This window comes from Melanerpes formicivorus, unplaced genomic scaffold (assembly GCF_026170545.1).
Source record: "Melanerpes formicivorus ecotype bairdi unplaced genomic scaffold, bMelFor1.0.p_v2 SCAF_6, whole genome shotgun sequence".
NCBI classification, from domain to species: domain Eukaryota; kingdom Metazoa; phylum Chordata; class Aves; order Piciformes; family Picidae; genus Melanerpes; species Melanerpes formicivorus.
The window spans coordinates 2,466,113-2,479,841 of record NW_027142358.1 but is presented as its reverse complement, the minus strand read 5'-3'; the positions used below and the strand labels follow the sequence as shown (position 1 = coordinate 2,479,841).

The 13,729-nt window shown below is 41.3% G+C and overlaps 1 protein-coding gene across 1 annotated transcript in view; it reads left to right on the top strand.

The window, feature by feature from the left end:
• NHLRC2 (NHL repeat containing 2) overlaps positions 1–13,729 on the top strand; it is a 42,262-nt gene that overhangs the window by 3,940 nt on the left and 24,593 nt on the right. Inside the window, exons 3-5 of the mRNA XM_068139340.1 lie at positions 5,918–6,373; positions 9,345–9,466; positions 10,349–10,478. Coding sequence (XP_067995441.1) covers positions 5,918–6,373; positions 9,345–9,466; positions 10,349–10,478 — 708 coding nt within the window. The remainder of the gene's footprint in view (positions 1–5,917; positions 6,374–9,344; positions 9,467–10,348; positions 10,479–13,729) is intronic.

Genomic DNA, 13,729 nt, shown 5'->3' with positions numbered 1-13,729 from the left:
AGGGGAAGATGATTAGCAAATGATTAAATGGACTGCTGTGGATACCAGGCATGCTGGGAACAAGGTCTAGTTTAAGATTTTAGAGGATTACATTGATCATACAATGAGTAACATCAGATGATAAACATTTTGTAGCGTAGTCTTACTGTATTAATATAGCTGTCATATCCTTCACGTGTTTTTTAAGACCAAGTTGTTACATCAGTTGATAACAAAATACTGACTTTAACAACCTCTTCCCAAAAGCTTTCTCTTCAAAATATTTGAGCATCTCTGTACTGCTGTGGAAGAGGCAACATGTTTTTCTGCAAGAGGACACAGTCTCAAGCTGCACCAGGGGAGGTTTAGGCTGAATGTTAGGAAGAAATTCTTCACAGCAGTGATTTGCCATTGGAATGGGCTGCCCAGGGAGGCGGTGGAGTCACTGTCACTGGAGGTGTTTAGGAAGAGACTGGATGGGGTGTTTGGTGCCATGGTTTAGTTGATTAGATAGTGTTGGGTGATAAGCTGGACTTGATGATCTCAAAGGTCTTTTCCAACCTGGTCTGGTCTATTCTATTCTGTTCTGTTCTGTTCTACTCTGTTCTAAGAGCAAACCTCAATATTGATATGATGTCTTACTTTGATTATCCACATACATTTTTAGATACTCCAGTTGCTTTTTAAATTGTGACTGAAATGCCTTCTTGCATGGAGTGTGTTCAGAGTTCAGCAATGTGATTATCAGATCTGAACACAAGAAGCTGTGGTTTTAGGAGGAGCCTGAAAACCATTGTATGTATCATTGTACATATGCACCTAGTTCTATGGTCTGGAACTCAGATCTCTTTCAAAGTGAAGGCTGCTTTCCATAGGATTAGATGTCACCTAGCATCTTTATCTGATAGGTTCTTGCTGCTATCTCCAGTGGTGCTATTTCTGTGTTTCAAGTGGCATTCAGAAAGTTATTTTAAACCTCAGTGCATATTGAGCTCATGCTATCAGCAGTCCAGAAATTACTTCTATAAGAGGGAGTACTTTTTAATATTCAGAAATAGCTTGGCATAAGTCCAGCGTTGTGCTCTGTTACGATCCTTCAAGTAAAGTGTTTCAAATGGTGTGCGTATTCTTACAGCACAGCATCCATCAGTTCCCACAGGAGTTTTCTTCATGAAAGACTGTTAGGGTTTGCTTGTGCTGTTCAGGTGTTCAGATATAGAATTCTCTCTAGCTTTAATGAAATTTTTGAAGGACAAGCATAAGCACTGCTGCTGCTCCCTGTTACAACTGAAACATTTGACCTGCTCTTTGGAGTTCAGCAGTTTAATGGTAATACAGCTTCAGCTGTCTGATATTGCAGCATGCTGCATCTATAGGATTGAGAGTTATACTGATTTTTAAATTATTTACTCCTACCTGTTGTCACATTGAAGATGCTGCTCTTCTCCATTAACACTGTTTCATGGTTGACAGGGACTAAAAGAAAGAAGTTAGTTTTCTGTTTCTCTGTTTCTTTGTAACTGTATAAAAAAAACCAACTTGAGATAATTTTTTTTAGAAAGAAGCAAATAATACAACTGTTTAAGACCTGAAATAATTGCCTTTCTTACATTTCTACCACAAAACCAGAAGTGAGGGTACAACAAATATCTCCAGCTATGCAAATTGAACCTCTAAAGTAAAAGTAAAGCAAAGCATGGCAGTGAATGCTACATCCCATTCCGAACCATGCCCTTGGGTGCAGTTGTTCTCACAGTTAGTTTTGACTCCTGGTCCAGTCCCTCTCTGATCAGAGAGCTCATTGCACCCTTCTTGAAATGGTAAACTCTGCTGACTGTAACTACAGGGCTTTTGGGGGACTGCTTTACAAAAGCATTTTATTTTTGCATATTTGCCTGAAGTTTCACAAATAGTGAAGTCCCTTAATGGATTAGGTAGTAAATGTGATGATCTGATAAAGTGAATTTCTAGTTTAGAATGACTGGTTGTGTGACATACAACAGTTGATGCTAAATGAAATGTAATGTATAAGATAGGTGAGTTATTGCAGGGAAATATTAGGAATAGTGTGGCCAGCAGGAGCAGGGAGGTCACTGTGCCCCTGTACTCTGCTTTGGTTAGGCTGCACCTTGAGTCCTGTGTCCAGTTCTGGGCCCCTCAGTTTAAGAAGGACATCGAAACACTTGAACATGTTCAGAGAAGGGCAACAAGGCTGGTGAGAGGCCTTGAGCACAAGCCCTATGAGGAGAGGCTGAGGGAGCTGGGATTGTTTATCCTGGAAAAGAGGAGGCTCAGGGGTGACCTCATTGCCCTCTACAAGTACCTGAAAGGTGGTTGCAGCCGGGAAGGGGTTGGTCTCTTCTCCCAGGCAACCAGCACCAGAACAAGGAGACACAGTCTCAAGCTGTGCCAGGGGAGGTTTAGGCTCAAGGTGAGGAGAAAGTTCTTCACCAAGAGAGTCATTAGTTATTGGAATGTGCTGCCCAGGGAGGTGGTGGAGTCACAGTCCCTGGAGGTGTTCAAGAGAGGATTGGATGTGGCACTTGTTGCCATGGTCTAGTCATGGGTCTGTGGTGACAGGTTGGACTCGATGATCCTCAAGGTCTCTTCCAACCTTGGTGATACTGTGATACTGTGAAACTGCACTTCTTGTGGATTAAATCTTAAAGTTCCAGGAGTGCCAAATAAATAAGATTGTCATCTTTGAGAAGGGGAGAAAGTTACATTATGCAAGATGCAAAAAGTTACTGTGTGTGTGGTTTTCCTTCTCAGAGAACCAGCTTGCATTTTGATAATTGCAGTTGCAAGTGGAAGAGTGAACAAAGAAAAACTTAAGCAAAGAAGGGTACTGTTCTAGCAGCTATAAGAAGCTAGAAGTTGAGAAATAAAGTTCTTAGCAAGGTGACTAAAAATATTTAGGTTATGTTCTAATTATATTTGTTATAAACTGATAAAGTATCTGTTGTAAAAAATGGTTATTACTTGAATAAAAAAAAAAAAAAGCCTCAAAATTAAATATCTGCTTCTACAAGTCACTAAACAGTTCAAAGAATAGAATAGAATTAACCAGGTTGGAAAAGACCTTCGAGATCATCGAGTCCAACCTATAACCCAACATCATGTAATCAACTAAACCATGGCACGAAGCACCCATCCAGTCTCTTCTTAAACACCTCCAATGATGGTGACCCCACCACCTCCTGAGCAGCACGTTCCAGTGGCCAATCATTCTTTCTATGAGGAACTTCTTCCTAACATCCAGCCTAAACCTCCCCTGGTGTAGCTTGAGACTGTGTGCTGGATGCCTGGGAGAAGAGACCAACCCCCACCTGGCTACAACCTCCCTTCAGGTAGTTGTAGAGAGCAATAAGATCTCCCCTGAGCCCCCCCTTTTCCAGGCTAAGCAACCCCAGCTCCCTCAGCCTCTCCTCATAGGGCTTGTGCTCCAAATCCCTCCCCAGCTTTGTTGCCCTTCTCTGGACATTTTCCAGCAACTCAACATCTTTCCTCAACTGAGGGGCCCAGAACTGAACACAGTACTCAAGGTGTGGCCTACCCAGTGCTGAGTACAGGGGCAGAATGACTTCCCTGCTCCTACTGGCTACACTATTCCTGCTACAGGCCAGGATGCCATTGGCCTTCTTGGCCACCTGGGCACATTGCTGGCTCATGTTCAGCCTACTATCAACCATTACCCCCAGGTCCTTTTCTGCCTGGCTGCTCTCCAGCCACTCTGACCTCACCCTGTAGCACTACATGGGGTTGTTGTGGCCTATTTGTAGAACCTGGCACTTAGCTGTGTTCAATCTCATGCCCTTGGACTCTGCCCATCTGTCCAGCCTCTCAAGGTCCTTCTGCAGAGCCCTCCCACCCTCTAACAGATCAACTCCTGCCCCCAGCTTGTTGTCATCTGCAAATTTACTGATGATGGACTCAACCCCCTCATCCAGATCATCAATGAAGATGTTAAAGTGCATGGGGCCCAGCACTGATCCCTGGGGCACACCACTGGTGACTGGCTGCCAGCTGGATGTGGCACCATTCACCACCACTCTCTGGGCTCTGCCCTCCAGCCTGTTCCTAACCCAGCACAGAGTGCTGCTGTCCAAGCCACGAGCTGACAGCTCGGCCAGGAGTTTGCTGTGGGGGATGGTGTCAAAAGCCTTGCTGAAGTCCAGGTAGACCACATCCACAGGCCTCCTCACATCCACCAGGCAGTCACCTGATCATAGAAGGAGATCAGGTTAGTCAGGTAGGACCTGCCCTTCCTAAATCCATGCTGTCTGGGCCTGATCCCTTGGCTATCCTGTAAGTGCTGTGTGATTGCACTCAAAATGACCTGTTCCATAATTTGCCTGGCACTGAGGTCAGGCTGACAGGTCTGTAATTCCCTGGTTCATCCAACTGGCCCTTCTTTGGATGAGCATCACATTGGCCAGCTTCCAGTCATCAGGGACCTCTCCATTAAGCCAGGACTGTTAAAAAATTATACTCTCAAGGCTTCTTAAAAATCTGCTGAGACAACATATATTAAAAAAACATCTTTCTAGATGAGTGCTCTTTCAGAAGGGCTACTTTCATATTTGAGGATAAAGCATTTCAATGTTAGGGAAAGCACCAAATAACAGAACTTACTTATCTAGAGATTTGTAATTTTAGTGAAATGTTATTTCTGAGTTTCAGCATTTTGTCTAGATAGATATCTGTATTCCTCTTGAGGTAGAATTGGTTTTGTTTGTTCAAATCCTCCTTTGGTCTGGAAAGCAGTCAGTCACATTGTGAGACAACACAGTATCACAGAATTTCAGGGGCTGGAAGGGACCTCAAAAGATCATCCAGCCCAACCCCTTCCCAGAGCAGGATCACCTACACCAGATCACACAGGAATGCATCCAGGCAGGTTTTGAGTATCTCCAGAGAGGGAGACTCCACAACCCCCCTGGGCAGCCTGTTCAAGTGCTCTGTCACCCTCACAGGGAAAAAAAATTTCTTCTTATTTACGTGAAACTTCCTATGCCTCAACTTCCACCATTGCCCCTTGTCCTGTCACTGGGCACCACCAAGCAGAGCCTGGCTCCATCCTCTCGGGACTCACCCTTTACATATTTATGAGCATTGATGAGGTCATCTTTCAGTCTCTTCTTCTCTAAGCTAAAGAGCCCTCAGCTCCCTCAGGCTCTCCTCGTTCATCCTCGTGGCTCTGCGCTGGACTCTCTCAAGCAGCTCACTGTCTTTCTTGAACTGAAGGGCCCAGAACTGGACACAGTATTCTAGATGCAGCCTCAGCAATGCAGAGTAGAGGGGGAGGTGAACCTCTCTTGACCTGGTCACACCCCTTCTAATCCACCCCAGAATGGCATTGGCTTTCCTGGCCACAGGAGCACATTGCTGGCTCATGGTCATCCTTCCATGCACCAGGACCCCCAGGTGCCTTTCGCCTTCACTGCTCTCCAGCACAGTATCACAGTATAACTAAGGTTGGAAAAGACCTCGAGGATCGTTGAGTCCAACCTATCAACACAGATCCCATGACTAGACCATGGCACCAAGTGCCACGTCCAATCTCCTCTTGAACACCTCCAGGGATGGTGACTCCACCACCTCCCTGGGCAGCACATTCCAATGATGAATGACTCGCTTGGTGAAGAACTTTCTCCTCACCTTGAGTCTAAACCTCCCCTGGTGCAGCTTGAGACTGTGTCCTCTTGTTCTGGTGCTGGTTGCCTGGGAGAAGAGACCAACCCCTTCCTGGCTACAACCACCTTTCAGATAGTTGTAGAGGTCTGCCCCCAACCTATACTGGTGCATGGAGTTGTTCCTTCCCAGGTGCAAGCCTCTACACTTGCCCATGTGAACTTCATCATAGCTGTGCTTTGTTTTTACTTCTGTTTATTCACACACAAATATGTTTCAATTCACAACTCTGTTTTTCTTTCAGATGGTCTTATTATTGTTGGTGTCCACTCAGCAAAATTCCCAAATGAAAAAGTTCTGGATAGCATTAAAAGTGCTGTTCTGAGGTATAACATTGTCCACCCAGTTGTAAACGATGCAGACGCTACACTGTGGCATGAACTGGAAGTGTCCTGCTGGCCTACCCTGGTCATTCTTGGGCCTCGTGGCAACATGCTCTTTTCACTCGTTGGAGAGGGGCACAGAGAGAAGTTGTTTTTGTTTACTTCTGTAACACTGAAATTCTACAAGGAAAGAGGACAAATCAAAGATAACAAAATTGGAATAAAGCTGTACAGAGACTCCCTCCCACCTTCTCCCCTGCTGTTTCCTGGCAAAGTGACTGTAGATAATTCTGGAGAAAGGCTGGTAATAGCAGATACCGGACATCACAGGATTTTGGTTACTCGAAGAAATGGACAGATTCTGCACACTATTGGAGGTAAGGCTGTATGAGTTTATTATAGTCAGTTGAGGGATAGAGTATGTTCACTGGGCCTGCTAGACTGATTTATTTTTATTTCTTTTTAAGAGGACACAGAATACAGAATCAACCAGGTTGGAAAAGACCTTTGAGATCATCGAGGCCAACCTACCAGCCAACACCATCTAATCAACTAAACCTAACAGTTTAAGAACATGGACAAAATTCTTTGTCATGAAATAATTTTTACTGGGTACAAGCTGCACCAGGGGAGGTTCAGGCTGGATGTTAGGAAGAAGTTCTTCATAGAAAGAGATTGGCCATTGGAATGTGCTGCCCAGGGAGGTGGTGGAGTCACCATCACTGGAGGTATCACAGTATCACTAAGGTTGGAAGAGACCTCAAAGATCATCGAGTCCAACCTGTCACCACAGACCTCATGACTAGACCATGGCACCAAGTGCCATGTCCAGTCCCCTCTTGAACACCTCCAGGGGTGGTGACTCCACCACCTCCCTGGGCAGCACATTCCAATGACTAATGACTCTCTCAGTGAAGAACTTTCTCCTCACCTCGAGCCTAAACTTCCCCTGGTGCAGCTTGAGACTGTGTCCCCTTGTTCTGGTGCTGGTTGCCTGGGAGAAGAGACCAACCCCCTCCTGGCTACAGCTACCCTTCAGGTGGTTGTAGAGAGCAATGAGGTCTCCCCTGAGCCTCCTCTTCTCCAGGCTAAACAATCCCAGCTCCCTCAGCCTCTCCTCACAGGGCTTGTGCTCAAGGCCTCTCCCCAGCCTTGTTGCCCTTCTCTGGACACATGCAAGTGTCTCAATGTCCTTCTTAAACTGAGGGGCCCTTCTTAAACTGAGGTGTTTAGGAAGAGACTGGATGGGGTGCTTGGTGCCATGCTTTAGTTGATTAGATGGTGTTGGCTGATAGGTTGGACTCAATGATCTCAAAGGTCTTTTCCAACCTGGTTAATTCTATTCTATAGTGTAATACCATCAGTTAATACAATTGATTCAAATGTCTGATTTTTTCCCTCCCTTATTCCATTGACTAAAGTTTGCCTTTCCATGTGATGCCTAGTGTGAATTACAAAACCTAATTTTTCTGTTCTAATGAATAGAGTTGCAAATGGTTTAAGATTTAAGTGATATATATCCACATCCAGCAGCAAGGTAGGGAAAAGAGACAGTAATGCCTCCATTTCCAATAGCAGAAATGAGTATTAATTATGGTAATGGTGTTGTGTGAGGAGGTTTTGGGGCTGTGTTTTTTGTGTAGTTAGTTTTTTTTTCAGAGGAAGGGAGAATTATGAAGAACAGCAGCATTGCACTTGTGTTCTCACCAAAATTGAGGTGTGACATACAAGCCAGTTAAGAAAACAGTGGAAGTATTTGAAATTATTTGTCACAAAGTTTATATTAGTAACATTTCAGCTTTGAAAAAAATAATTTCTTTGACTTTTTGTAAAATTACTCTGCTGTAAAGAATGCAGATCAAGAAAGTTTGCACACCCTGTATGCTTTACTCTTCCATAAATGAAACATTCAGACTTCTTTTGTAATCTGTTAGAGTAGTCAAAGTTCCATCTTAATGCACCAATTGCTGTTAGGATGGACCATCTATAACCAGCCACAATAGACAGTGCTTGAATCCCTAAATTATTGAAAACAATGGTTCATCTGTCTCAAACTCAGGACCTGTGTGCTGCTGTGTCCTATATTACTTAGTTTTGTTATCAGCTAATGCTTGTCCCATGGCAGGATTCTACAGATATCATGGAAATACCAGTGGCACTGATGTTTAAAGAAAGGAAGACCATCTCTTGCAATTTGAAGTATCAGTGCCTTGAATAGACAGACCAGTTACACAAGTTAATCTGATTAAGGCATCAGTCTTAATACCCTTCTGTGGGAAGTACAAACAGGATTTCTTAAGACTAAAGTGAAAAAATTTGATTTCTCTGTGACGTATGAGATGAAGTCTCTGCCAAGAAGCTGCCCATTAGTATTCTGGAATAATCATTAAGCAGCAATTCAGAGGGCAGTGTCCTAACCTCTGAACTAGTACCCCTCCTATCCTGTGGTACTGTGTTACTCCCTTCCCTGGGAATGTGCACTTTGATGCTTACAAGGGGAACTACTGGAATCTGGCACACCTCACCTCAGTCCTTCCTGTCTGTTAAGGTCTAAATTGTCTTCTCACAGTAGCTTGTAAAAGTTTGTGCATTTCAGTGACTCAGTTAAGTGATTCAGTAGGCAGAAAATAATGCAATCAAGTTGATAGAAATGTGGGCATGCACAAAGGTTGAAATTACTATATTTGCATCATCAATCATGATGCACACAAGTCATACCTAAATGTCTTCTGCTGACACATACCACTAATGCACTTTAAATGTTAATCCCTCTGCAATACAATGCTCCCCTTTCTTGATTGTTCTGTGCAGAAGACTGTCACTCCATCATTCTCACTGTTCTTTTGTGTAATTAGTTCCATGTAATTTTCCCCCCTAATGATTATTATTAATAATGAGACAATGCTGCCAATATTGGTTTCATTTGTGATTACATCAAAATCTAAACCATTGAAATGGAGTTGAAATGGCTTTTGGAAATAGAAGTCTTCTCCTGCTGGCTTTCTTTGGTGTTGTCAGGAATAAGGAAAGATGTAGAGTTTTTATTTCAGTCTTCTGTTGTTGTTCCTGTCCTTTATTGCAAGGGAACAACAGCCAGTTAGACCCCTATTAAAACTTCTCTTTGGATGATGAGCTTAAAGAAGCAGAGAACTTGTGGAGAATGACTTCAAAACTTAATAGCACCAGGCTATTGAGGCCACACAAGATATTAGTAATGTCAATTGTACAAGGTGCTGTGAAAGCATCTCTTAGAAAATATGTCTCTCTTACAGGTTTAAATGTAAGCACCTTAAGGTGTTACTTTTTTTTTTACTCTAGAATTTTGAGTTTGCTGTGGTTTATTTTTAGGTCCAAACAGTGGAAAGAGAGATGGAAGATTCTCAGAGGCAGCTTTCAACTCGCCACAAGGGATCGCTATAAAAGATAACATTATTTATGTAGCTGATACAGAAAACCACCTAATTAGAAAGGTAAATTCTCCATATTCAAGAACTTGAATCCCTTTACCTTCTTTTCCTGTAACACAGATGAATGAATCTTTACACCAGATGAATTGCTCTCTGAATACCCTCAACATCACGAAAGATCCAGTGCCTTACTGAAAAAAATGCTGTTGGGCAGTTTGGGTTTTTTTAAAGGGCTCTCTATACTTTTGTGCTTCTGTTCAAATGAAGATGGTACACTCTACCCATTCCAGTATAAATGAGTATTTTGTTCTCTCTCTCTAATGAGTCTTGCTTTCCTGTTATGCGAAATTTCTATTCTTAGTATTCTTTGTCCTGGAAAGAAAAATTGGTTTTGTTTCACTTCCAGTAGTATCAGATTCTTATCTAAAGTTATCATACTGCTACAGTTCAGTGACTATGTAAACTTCTGCTAGCTCTTTGGATCTCTCAAGTACAGGTAACTGCTTTATTATCAGAATTGTCTGCATGTGAAACACTTGAAAGGTGTTACAACACTGCAATGTTTCTCTTAACAGATGTTGTCATTGGACAGCATTTGGTTAGGTCAAATTTAGAATAGTCAAAAGTTAAGTTTGTTGTTATTAAAAGGATTTTATGCAACTCAGTAGACCTTGTACTCAGATACTCACCAATATGTCTGATTTGTAGTCAAAGAGGGTACATTCTTACTCATTTTGCTGTGCATTTGTACTGTTAAGCTGCCTTTGCACTATCATACAGTTTCATTCTGCATTTCACTTCAAAGCACCAGTCCACAAGCTTCCTTCACTGCATTCATTGTAGCTGGCTAACAGGTTTTATTACTCTGTTGGTAAAGCATCAAATTTTCCATGAATTCAATCAAGTTAGTGTTGGACATTCACTGTGTATTTTATTTTTTTGTAGATTGACCTGGAATTAGAGATGGTGACCACTGTAGCAGGCATTGGGATACAAGGTGTGGATAAGGAAGGTGGAGCAAAAGGAGAAGAGCAGCCTATCAGTTCGCCATGGGACGTGGTCTTTGGAAATTCAAGTAGTGTATCAGTTGAGCTTTTATCACATTTATACATGCATGACTGGTTGCTAAGTACCTTCTTCTTTTTTCTTAATAATCTGAGATGTGAAAAAGTCGAGATCTACTTTCCTGAAAAACAGTGGGGTTTTTCACAAGTGATAAATGCAGGTCTGCTTTGGATCCTGAGGAAAAGTGAACTTGTTCCTCAATGGAATCAAATTCTTTTGTAGGATGACATGCAGTTGCTGGGTCCAAATACAGAAGGAATTTCTGTTGCTTTGTTAGGCCAGTGCTTTATGCCAGGATCACTTAAGAAGCAGCTACATTTTACAGGAAGTAAGCATTGTCTAGAAGTTCCTTTACTATACAGGCATGTCCAACCCCTTGTAAATATTTGAATTTAGGAATTAAAAATAATTTTAATGGGGGACCTCTGTTTATTCCTGTTTAGGTGGCATAAAATCATTAGATTCAAGGTCATGATAGAGTCATTCAGATAGAAGGAGAATACCTCTGAAAAAAACTTGCACGTGTCAGGGAGCAAAAATTAAATCTTTGGAAGACTCAGCTTCTGAGGATTAAAGTAGCTTTCTTTCCCAATACATTTTGCACACACCTGATCTTAACATCACATAACTGCCATGTTTTCAGCTGTTAGTGTGAGTTGATACTCTTTATTTTCTCATGTTTCCATTCCAGTACAGTTTAGAAGTTGTAGATGCCAGTTTCTTAGCAATAACAGAACAATGCTTTAATGTGGTGTAAAACTCTCAGATCTGTATTTCAGGCATAAAAATTCACTTCCAATATTAGGCTTGCTTTAATCTACAGATGAAGGAGGTGGGGAATTAGCACAGTATAAGTGTAATATCTTCAAATGAGAGGTGGTTTGTAAGATTAGTAAATTAGAACATTTTACTCTCCTGGAAGCATTTGTTACAATCTTGGGTCAGTTATCAGGGAGGGAAACACATTCAAATTAAGTTGTAAGGGAGCATGGAGCTAATTCATAAAGCCTGATTGTATAGAAGTCTTCTGGTACAAAGCCATTGTTGGTATAGACAGTGTACCACCAGCAGCAGCTTTGACTACTTAAATATCAGCATCAGTTTTCAGATTTAACACTTGTAGTACTATATCTTCTACTAAGAAAAAAAAAAGGGGCACTTTTTTTCAAAGGCTTTGTCAATGACCCTTCCAATCTGTGCTAAGCATATTGAATCCTACTTGCAAGAGGAAGGGGGAGTGCATGAAGGAGAATCTCACTGGATGTGGGTTGCTATTAGTGAAGGCATGAGTTTTGCTGAATTTTATCCCATCTGATTTTCCTTTTGTGAACCCAGTAGACTGTGTGTGACTAGGTAGTGTAGTTTTCAAAGTGTCTTGAACCAGAAAGCTGATCTCCATGGGATGTTACTGCAGAGCTCTGTCGCAGATCAGCAGTGGAGGAGACTTAATAACTCATCAGTGCTCCAGAAGTCTAAGCTGATTAACAGAAATATTCAAAATATCCTATAATTTTACTTTCAGTTTTTCATTATTCTTTCTTCTGCTTCTGCCAGTAGTTGAATATCTGTTGATACTTTTTATTTGGGAGAGCTCTGCTTGTTAAATGTTAATTGATATGGTTGTTATCAGCATGAACATAGTAATCACTGAATTAGTCACCTGTAGAGGATTAGTCATCTGCAGTGCTCAACACTTATGAATTTTTATGAGCATTTACATAAAAATCAGATCTGCTGAATGCACTCTGTTCAGACCAGTGCAGATTTTTTCATATTCAATTAGACTCTACCAGCCAGTTGTCTATTTAGATCTCTACAAAATATAATATAACCTGTCAGATAAGAAGAGATTACATCAATTTAAATGCCTTATTTGAGAAGGCAATAGGCCAAATAGATTAAATAGAGGGGGAGAGGGTCTGCTTTCAGTTTCTTCTGAAGATTTTTTGTGTGAGTAAGCTAAGAAAAATGTAAATTATTGTAATAGCTATAGAAAACTCTTCAGAAAACTATAACCAGAAGGAGTTGTCAAAACAGAGGATTATATTGAGTAGAATGCTAACAGGAGTCTGTCTCAAGAGTACAAGGAGCCAGGACTGTATCTTGTAGTCTGCAGTGCATATGTCTTAAAGCATAGATACTGTCATGAGCTGCAGTGACTTCTCTAGCTTTGTTGCCAACACTGCAGCAGAGTTTGTCAAAGTTTTATTAACTGCAAATTGCTTGAGCCTAGTAGGCTCTTCTGTCACTATCCAGTGTGTCACAGAATGCATTTGTTACTCAGCAGATGCACACAAAGCAGTTTTGTGGGAAATTTTCCCTGTCCTGAGCAGAGACCCAGCCTTCTGTAGGTGATTCTTGCTGTGCTGTCTAAACTGCTCGATACCCCATTGACAGTATATTAAAAACTATCATGCCAGTGTCTGTGCAAGCTTTTGGATGGGTGAAATAATGGAAGAGTTTCCAGCATTAATTTTATTTACATCCACACAGTGGTACCTATTTTTTATGCATACTTACATTTATCTCTGTGCAAGTTAGAAGGTACTGTATGCTTCAACAATTGAGTTTGACTTCTCTGTTAACTAGGATGGCATATGGAAAATAACATTCTTTCCCATTTTCCTTACATCTATGTAGCTTAGACTGTGTATAAGGGGCAGTTTTTCTTTCCAGAAAACAGATTTGTGGATTTTATACTTTTTAAATGAGTGAAGCCTCTATGGGTTTCCTGTAAATGTCCAAAGCTATGCTATCCAGGACACAAAAGGGAGATTAAAAACATGTCTTTAAGCTGTATATGTAGTCATTATATAGCACTGAACAACTCATATTGACCTTTTTCACAGTGAAAGGTGAAGAGAAAAATGTATTTCTGTATCTTGACATTAGTCCCAACTTAGTTTAAATTATGTATTCATCAATTAAAAGACTTCATTCACAGAATCACCAAGTTTGGAAGAGACATTAAAGATCATTAAGTCCAACCTGTCATTGTTTGTGGTTTAAAATTTGAATGTACACTTTTTGTTGTGAAATTAAAAGTATTGAGGGAAAAAGTTTATGAGTTAGTAAGTTCATATTCAGAACAGATACTATGAGGTAGCTTGCTTTTAAGCATCCTCTTAGTATTTTTGCGAGCTAATAGGCTTTCATTTTATACAGATGCTGAAGTCTGAGGCAAAGAGATGAAGTGACTGAAATATCATTCTAAAAAAGTTGGCACAAATGTCTCTCTTTAAGGTAGGGCAGTTAATGGAG